General features: G+C 37.9%; 1 protein-coding gene across 4 annotated transcripts in view; it reads right to left on the bottom strand.

Annotated features, from left to right (window-relative positions):
• khdrbs2 (KH domain containing, RNA binding, signal transduction associated 2) overlaps nt 1-10021 on the bottom strand; it is a 124484-nt gene that overhangs the window by 28443 nt on the left and 86020 nt on the right. For all 4 annotated transcript variants that reach the window (XR_008361059.1, XR_008361060.1, XR_008361061.1 and 1 more), the window contains exons 7-8: nt 1239-1321; nt 456-514 (exon numbers count right to left, since the gene is read on the bottom strand). Coding sequence is in view for 1 of the 4 variants with exons in the window: in XM_053503063.1 (XP_053359038.1) it covers nt 456-514; nt 1239-1321 (142 nt within the window). In the remaining 3 variants the exon portion in view is untranslated. The remainder of the gene's footprint in view (nt 1-455; nt 515-1238; nt 1322-10021) is intronic.

Raw genomic sequence — 10021 nt, 5'->3', positions numbered from 1 at the left:
TAAGCATGTAAGATGTAGGATCACTCTGCGAATGGCCTGTGGGGGTCATTACAATGACCATCTGGGGGTTTATTCATTTGGTTTTAAAATCAGCGTTACAAAATAAACAAGATGATAGGGATTACAGAGCATCTGTCATAAGGTTTCGGATGGCTTTAACATAAAAATGGTCAGCTTATGATACTTTAAAGCCGTGAAACAGCACTATACTTCCTTCCAGGTTTACGAATAGAGAACATTGCATGTCTTCTGCACCTTAAAGAGAAACAGGATGACCTTTTCCAGTAAATGTCACTGTATAAAGAGCTGAATTTGAGTGTGCATGAGTGGTGGTGTGAAACCTTTACAATCTAAAACATCACATTTTACAAGTAAGGAAAAGAAGCAAGTAAGTGTAGAGCTGTTTTTAGAACCATTTAACTTCGAGGCCTAACACAAAAGAGAGCGACCTTTACCGTAATTGTTGTAGGTATCGTCATTGGTTCCATGGCCATATTCGTAATATTCTGAACCGCTGCAACAAAAAAGAAACAATGTTTCAAAATAATGGAAAATCACTGTTTAGGATCGACATATTTACTTTTTATCTATAAAGCACAAGATGACATATTTGGACTTGAGGTACACATGTGTAGAGAGGAAATGAATACTGAAGATGCACATCTTAAGCACTTTTCAGAAGGCTTAAGATTAGTATCTCAAGTACTATTATAGGAACTGATAAATACAGAGAACGGAAACCACACTGTTAAATAAAACCAGCAAATGAATTTGCAGTAATTACGATATTGTCATACTATATAGAAATATAATAAACTACTTTTAAATGTTTCTTTCAATACTTGCTACTCCGTTTCTGTTATAATACCCTCCACACTACTGGTATATTTTGTGGCAACTTACATACTGTCGAGGTGTGGTGATCAGGCGTCCACAAACTTTTGGCTATATTGTGTATATCATCTTATTAGTCTTTTTTTATTTGACATCTACGACTTGCCTTTTGTTTTTGCGTTGCATGGAAATTTCATTTCGCAATCTGCTTCTATATTTCTCATTTTCTAACCCTATCATATTGCATGAAGTGCATGCTGCTGATTGAAATAAGTGGACATGAAGCCTGCACCTTTAGAACCCAACCCCAACTATGAATTCAACTAGAGTTTTGCAGAATACAACAGTAAAACCCATGTTGATCATAGCAGGCCACTCCCCAGATAAAGGACGAGAATATATACCTTTTGGACTGGTTGCTGTAACCATCGTCGTAGGCCTCATAACTCTGTTCGTCATATTCCCCATCATATCCATCATCATAACCCTGAAAGCACAGAAACACTCCGGGTGATTGTCGGTGGGAGAAGACCTACACTTATCAGAACATCGGAAAACAACAATCTAATTGTTTCGTAGTAAAAAAATCAATTTTTAATTACACCAAGAAAGGACTTCCCTTATATATATACAGTATACACTCCCAATGTGAGAAGGCCTACATGGCTGAATCATGTCCAACAGAAACGATTGATTTTGTGCAGGGATAATTGTTTCACTTGCTATGTTTGAGGGAAGGAGGTCAGGGTTTGACCCCTAGCTCACATTAATACAGTATCGCTGACAACCACTACAGTTAACCCCTAATTACTTAATAAGATGCAAATCTCACTTATTAACATGAGGATGTGATGCTTCAGGATTTTCAGTGTGTTACTGAGAACATGAAAGCACAATTTTCCTTTCTAATTGGTTATTGATCTTCCAAACACAAATCCACATAAATTATCCTATTTGATGCTGTTCTATTTGATGATCCAAAGTTTAAAACCTTGACTCTGACATCCACCATCTACTGTGAGACCTTATATAGACAGGTGTATGCCTTTTCTAATTATGCCCAATGAATTCAGTTAGACAGAGGTGGACGCCAGTCAAACTGCAGAAGAAGGATCTCAAGGATGCACCAAAGCTCAACTGTAAATGTCATAACAAAGCATCTGAATACTTATGTACTGTAAATGTAATATTTCAGTATCTTTTTATTTAATAAATTAACAAAACACGCACTCTTAGTTTGTCATTGTGGATTAGTGTGTGCATACAGATTAGAAAAAAAAAAAGAATTTTAATCCATTTTAAGATGAATGTACAACATAAAATGTAGAAAACTTGAATAGGTCTGAAAACTTTCCGTCTGCACTTTCATTACTTGGTTATGTTTGTTGCATTATGCCAATCAAGGACCTTGCTGCGATAAATAAAATATCTTTGTGTCCTGAAGTGTCCTATTGCACTCAGCTGTATCTTGGATACATTAAACCTTATGGTTTGCTTGTTCATGCTGCCTCACTTGTACACTGTTCTGAATAAAGGTGTCTGCTAGAGAAATAAATAATCTTTCCCTATTATGTTTCATCAAGCCATTCTGAATGCCCTTCACAGATTGTTAGTAGTGTTGGCTCAAGAAAAATACAAGCAGAGGTTCTTTCTAGTGGAGGGAAAAATATCTGGATCCAACGTTCTTCATGTAACCAGCACATTTTTAGGTGTTCCGTGTTTTTACGAAACGTAAAAGGAAATGTGAGCTTCTCAAATTGCAGATCCGGGGGTTTCGCACAATATCTCCTAATTAAATAATTTACTCAATAAATCATTTGTGTTCAGATTGAATACCGACTCTGTATTGAATACCTCTGCTTGTATTTTTCTTGAACAGCAATTATCCTTTGTATTGTTTTTTCACTATTTAGGTAGATACGATAAACAAAAAAATTCCGAAACTTTTTAGGAATTATTTAGTAACTTGCTGCATTAGTTAATAGGCAAAGTATGTAGTTATCTCCCAATTTTGGTCATTTTGCCAATTTCTACCTCTTATCCTATCTTAGGGGTAAAATCTTTAAATGGCTCAGGTCTTTATCTTTATTTATTATCCTACCCTGGCACTAACTAAGGCTAAAATGCCTTTAAAATTGGCATAAAATTTGGCCTGCATACACTTAAAAAAAAAAAAAAATTAAATTAATGATTATTTTAGAAATTCAACATATCTCTTTGATTAATCAAGTAGAAAATCTTAGCTGGCAAACAGACCAATTCGCGTTTTGTCTTTTGCCTTAACAGCATTGGAATTCTACTTCTGGCTCAGCAGTGGTTTTATTAGTGTGAACACGGATTAGGACAAATTAAAGCTAAGGATTATGTCGGGGATTAAGTTGTTTAAGGGCTCTGAAGCTGAAACCTTGCTCTATTAGTTTTCGCTCATAATGTAGGGGTCAGAGACCTGCCCTTTCTTCTTAATGGCCACTTAGTTAACATGGCTTCTTGCTCAGAAAATCTTAACATTTAAGCAGTGAAATAGAACTGGGTCTAAATCACATTCAGGAAAATGTCAGTCACACTAATAGGATTTGCCCTTAAAAATGGTCGCTGGCAAAACACCACTAGCCTTTTGACATTTTCAGAGAATTTTATAAACAAAGCATGATCACCTACACTCACTTACTCCTTTATTAGAAACATTTTACACATACTGGGTAGGACCTCACTTTTCTCTTGAAACTTCATCAATTCCTCATGGCATGAATTCCACAATATGCTATAAACATTCTTTTACGATCGACATGATTGTAGCATGCATTTTTACCGTAGGAAGTTTTTGCCTCCATTTCCACGTTGGAAATCTCCCACTCTCCAACATACCAAAGTTACTTTTTAAAGTAACTAATTACATTACAAAATTACTGTCTAGAACATGATTTACTTGAGTTTTGGTGCTGTGATTAGGTTTCCATCTTCCCGCGCGTCGGTCCTCGCATAGTCAAACCGCTTAGGTGAGATAGGGGTATAACAGCAGGAATAACAGAGGGGGGCGGGTTATCTGGGGCTGGACTTGGGACTTGTAGGACGACTTTCACAAACACAGACACACACTTAGGGATTGGGAATGACTGCTGTCTGGCTCACAGATTACATAAATTGTCTAAATAACAGATTCTGTTTTTGAAAAAGTAACTAAATACCTGAGTACTTAAATGGCAGGCCCAACGCGTTAAATTACTCATTGCATCAAAAACGCGTTACACCCAACAGTGGTGACTGGGAAGGCCGTTGAAGCACAATGATCTCATGGCTCAACAATCGAGTGTGCCAAGAAACCATTCTATACACCATTACACCATCTCCACTAGCTTAAACTGTTGACACAAGGCTGGTTGGGTCCATGGATTCATGCTGTCAATGCCAAATTCTGTCCCTACCATCTGTGCGCCTCGACAGAAGATTCATCAGACTGGTTTGGTGAATCCTTGTCCCCCTCAGCCCCAGCTTTCTATTCTTGGCTGTCAGAAGTGGAACCTGATGCGCTCTTCTGCTGTTGTAGTCCATCTGCCTCAAGGTTTGATGTATGGTGTGTTTTGAGATGCTTTTCAGCTTGCCGCAGCTGTACAGAGTGGATGTTTGTTCTTGAATGCACTATTCTGTTGTTTATGAAATTCCCAGGAGATCAGCAGTTCTAATCATCTTCCAACCAGCCCATCTCGTATCAACAATCACACCCTGGTCAAAATAACTGAGATCATGTTTTATTATTATTATTATTATTATTATTATTATTATTATTATTATTCCAATAAATGTAATTATTTATTTTGATTCTGATGATTGATGGGAACATTACTCATTACCCGTTGCACTGTTTCTGTGCTGATACACGAGTCACTAATTAGATACTTGCACGAATGAGTGCGTGCACAAGTACTCCTGATAAAGTGTTTAGTGAGTGTATATTTAATGCCCACTCTGTCTAATATGAAAGGGTAGCTAAATCCATACCATAAACCTCTGAGACAGCATTCTTCCGACCCTCTTAAGGCGCTGCAGATATAAGGCTCTTTCATTATCATGGGCAAAACAAACATGAAAGAAAATCCTTGGGTAAACACTTCTCTCAGAGTGTACTGACTCAGAATTCAGGCAGGATGGCAGCATAAACATTTCAGCTGACAGCTGGGACTAAGCTTAAACCTCTCAAGACCGTAATGGCTTGCACCGACTCCTAGCAATTTAGCTGCAATTTTGGGGTCATACTGTAGAAGCCTTTAGAATAATAACAGTCGAGAAATATTTAGCCATGATGGCAAACAACGGCAAATTATTCTGAGAAAAATAGCACCCTATCAGACATTTCAGTCCAATCAAACCAAACGAAACAACCTTTCCATATTTATTCTAACGTAACAATTCTGTATAATATACAGTAGACAGTAGTATACTGTATGGTATAATCACCAACTAAACAAACTGTTGTTTCCCAAACCCCCTGCCTTTTACTTCTTTGACCTTAACACTGACTTACAAGGCACCCTGCATTACAAAAATGGTCTGCAGTTAATGACGCCTGATCCTTCCATTTCAACGTTCATTTGAAAAACCAATTAACTCGGTTCCTATTGAGCTAGCGAACAGGAAATAAATCAAGTGTTGTTAACACATGGGTGGAGAGCCGCACTGGTGTAATTAGGGCAGCAGACAGACGAAGGCCTTCAATACTCTGCTCCATTATCAACTGACAACCAGCACCTCTTTTGACAGTGACAGATTTTTATATGGAGCTGCTGCTCAGTGTCTTGTTGAGAATGTAAAGGAATAAGACAGTCTTTTGTTATTATTATTTTTTTTTTACGACGTGAATATTAGATCAAGAATCTTAACTGGCTTTAATTGTCTTTGTTATATTCTCACTTTTTTATCCAGTGGAAAAAAAAAAACAGTTTGAAGGACGAACATACATATTTAACTATACATATCTATTAGGTACTGTACATCCATAGTAAAACTAGATCTCACATGCTGGTGGGAAAAAAAAACAAACGCTCTTTTTTATTGTTCCCGAATAAATTGCTAAAAATTACTGTTTTCAGCGCAATGAAGCGTTCCTCTGTTAATTAAATAGCGAATCGTGAATCTGTAGTGCAAAGACAATCAAAAAGGTCGGGATTAATTGCATGTTATTTAAACCTCGCTGAAGTTTAAAAAAAAAAAAAAAGCATAAGAGCCTGGTCTGTGTCACATATCTGTGGTGTTTGTGTCTAAGAGTAGAATTTCTGGCAGAAAGGAATTAATCTTATTTATTTAAATGCAAGTGAACAGTCAAATAATTGAACATATCCGTTACATGCATAAGGTTTAAGATCAGCAAGCACACCAAGAATGCATTGAATATGCAGTAAACTGTCCGAGATACCTGCTTCACTGCTAGGGTTCCTACAATAGGCTCTGGATCCACCTCGCCCCCGACCAGTATGAAGTGCTTACTGAATGTTTATGAATGTTACTTTGATTTTTGTGTCAAAAAAAGTTATTTATCAGAATAAAAAATAGGAATTATAAAAGAATACGATAACATTCTAAAGGCATTAATTTGATATGAGATTGTCAGCTGGCTATCCTCTCTGGAAGTGTGTGAACATGCATCTCCTGCTGTCCATACAAACACTAGCACTGATCCTACAGGTGTAAGAGATGTGAAATGACAGAGGAAATTGAACATTCTGCGCTTCAGGCAAACAATAATATATATAATTGAATCAAGATGGTGTTGGTGACCAGCAGCCAAGTTTTAATTTGATTTTTGTTCTTATAATTGAAAAAGATTGGCCACTTTAATTAAAAAGTTAAATGTAAGCTCATTGGAAATCCTTAAGGATGCTTCTCGCTTCATGTGTCGAAGAATAAACTCATGAATATTCACGAACCCCAAAAATATGAGCTCTGAGACTGGTTTATAAACACAGCCTTACAGAAGCTTTCAGTTGCAGAAATGGACCTAATGGACTAAACAGCTGTGTGGCAGTCTAAAAACCGCTTTTGGTTAGTGAGACCGATTAGAAAAAAGGCTTCATGAATCCAGACTGACCCTATTCCAGAGTGATGGGTGCATCAGAGTAAGAAGAGTAGCACATCATGCATAGTTCCTACTGTACAAGCCTCTGGAAGCAGTGTTATGATCTGGGGTTGCTTTAGTTGGTCAGGTCCAGACTCAGCAACATTATGTGGCAATAAATTAGAGCACGTTATAAGTTCCAAAGAGAAAATATATTCCGGTTAAGAAACTGGGGTTAGAGTGCAGGTTTAGCCAGGATACAGCGGCCCTTGGCCAACTTGGGATAGTGTTCATCGTGCTCAGTGGCAACTTGGCAGAGTCGGGGCTCAAACCACCAACCTTCTGATCAGAAACCAAGTAACCTACAGCTTTAAGTGTTTGAGCCACCACTGCACTTAAAATAAAATGAAGTCAGCTGATTAAACCAATGCATCAAATGATTATGCTATCACATTAATGTTTTTCTCTTCCCTAATAGTAGGTAGTAGATAAACACTAGATCGATAGATACAGTAGATACTTTGCAATATTAATACTTTGGAAATATTACGGCAATTGTAAAAGAGCGGCTCTGGGAATAAGAGAAATCATTCTTACACATGAACTGTAAACCCTGACACAGCGTCCTGACCTTACCCCTATTGAAGGCCTTATTGAAAACGGTTTAATGCATCTCTGTATGGAAATAAATCTGACATTGCAAAGGATTGTTAAAACAATACCATGATGAAGGTGCATCCTTACAAAGTCTGAGACAATCCTAATATTACTTATATTACAATAAGCTAATATTAGGTTTTTTGGCCTGACAGCATAAAATATTCTTTTTAATTATCTTGACCATTATAATGTTTTTATTATACTGTAATGACCATTTGTGATGCTGTTGCGGTTGTATCCATGGCAATCCAAAATAGTCTTATGTGGATACCAAATATTTAACTTCTGTACTGTATATTAATAAACAGCAGTACATAAGTGTGACTATATACCAAACATGTAATGAATCTCTGTAGCATAGAGCAATATGGAAGGGTTTTTTTGTTTGTTTTTTATTTCTGCCCCTTTGAGTCAGTGGAGTGTATGTTACCAGTCTGCAGGGAAATTTGTAAAGCAATCTGCAACACTTAAATGAAGAATTATGTTACACAACAACGTAGCTGTTCAATTAATTTTCCAAACCACAACATCATTTATAAATGCAGTGTGCAGTAAGCAATAGAAAAATCAGTTTATTCCTGCTTATTCATTGTCTAGAGCTCAGTCTGCTGTTCAGTTTAACGATTGCGGAAGACGGTCACAGCCAATTAACGGAGCTAACTTTTTGCCGTTTTGCACCTTTTTCGACAATGACGGCCCGAAATAAGAAACGACGCCTTGGGCTTTTTTGGTATTCGGTCTGTCTCTGAGAGTATGAAATTATTAAACAATCTTCTTGAGGTGTATGTCGTACATCTGTTTTATTAAAGGAGGGAGTTCTGCATGGAGAATTCCATTTCCATAATTAGTTCACCCTGAAAATGTCAACTCAGCGCTGTGGGTAAGCTTTAAAAAAATATTCTGATGTGGGGGAAAAACCTGCTTTGGAACTAGTGGAAGAAAATCAGTAAGCATGAACTGTCTCTATTGACTCTTTTCTGCATATGAAAGACAGGGAGAAATAGTTCTCAATACTATTGTCTTTTGTTTCAGGGTGAAAATACTCACTGGACTATCTTATTTGGCACAGGTCAAGATCATATAATTTTGAATCAGTTTTACCCCTATGCAATGGGCACTAAGGAGTTAAAATATCTGCTGGGGGTTATAATCATGACAATGTAACCAGAAGCACATCTACATTACATTTAGGCATTCGGCAGACGCACTTATCCAGAGCGACTTACATTTTTATCTCATTACACCATCTGAGGGTTAAGGGCCTTGCTCAAGGGCCCAACAGTGGCAACTTGGTGGTTGTAGGGTTTGAACCTGGGATTTTCCGAACCATAGTCCAATGCCTTATCCACTGAGCTACACCTGACTAGCACAAATCCTTAATTACTACAAACAAACAGGATACAAGTCAAAACCAATACTGTATCTCTGCCTCCAGTTATAGTTCAACTGCCATAACCTGAGATCTGAACCTAAAACACCCTGAAATCAAAATATTTGGAATGATAAGCTGTGGCTTGGTTTCAGATGGTTTTAGTTTCTTTATTTATTTGGTTTATAAGGAATTTAAATTGCCAGCCTGACATGGCTTATGGCAGCGAGACTGTAACCAAAAAGGCACAGCTCTTTCTGAAGCTGGTTCACGGTTTTTAATCTTTTTTTGTGATGGTAGTTCATTGCTTAATGATCTGTGCCTCGGCTTACTGCCTCACCGCCACAAACCCCTGCCAGCCCTGAGATTTCATTTAAAACCTTCTGAACCATGGCATAAATCTTTAGCGGCAGAGCTACCACAACTAGGCATGTTGGTGAAGTGGGTAGCATTCTGGCCTCGCACTACCAGGGTTGCAGGTTTGATTCCTGCCTTGTGTCTGTGTGTGCATTATCTCCCCATGGTGGATTTCCTCCGGGTGCTCTGGTTTCCTCCCATAGTCCAAAGACAGGCAGATTAAGTTTAAATTGCAGGTAGTGTATGAATGAGAGTGTGAGTGAGTGTACAGTATGTGTGTGCCCTAAGATTACCTAAACGCCCCTCATATAAACATGCATTGCCACTTTAATTGCAAACAAAATTTAATATCTAACATTTCTGGTTCAGAAGGCCTACAGGTTGAAGTTAACATTTTATTCACTTAGGAAAGATTTGGTGGCACGGTGGTTTAGTGGTTAGCACTGATGCCTTGCACCCACATCGGGACTGTGTGCATGGAGTGTTCAAGGGGGTTCTTCCAGGTTCCTTGGTTTCCTCCCAAAGACATGCAGAATAGGCTAACTCGGGAGGTCCCACCACAGATAGGAATGGGAATAATCAATGATCATAATGATCACCATTGGCCTCCATGGTCCCTAGTTGGACTACAGAGGTTTCCAGATGGATGGATAAAAAATAAGATTTACAAAAACTCGCAATTCACCTTTAAATGGCAGCATTTGACTACAGATGAAAGAGACACTTTAACCTTTTTAAAAGGTTGATATACATAA

The sequence above is a fragment of the Clarias gariepinus genome, chromosome 8, assembly GCF_024256425.1.
Source record: "Clarias gariepinus isolate MV-2021 ecotype Netherlands chromosome 8, CGAR_prim_01v2, whole genome shotgun sequence".
Lineage (NCBI taxonomy): Eukaryota > Metazoa > Chordata > Actinopteri > Siluriformes > Clariidae > Clarias > Clarias gariepinus.
The sequence above is the reverse complement of the archived record's forward strand: the minus strand, read 5'-3'. Positions and strand labels throughout refer to the sequence as shown.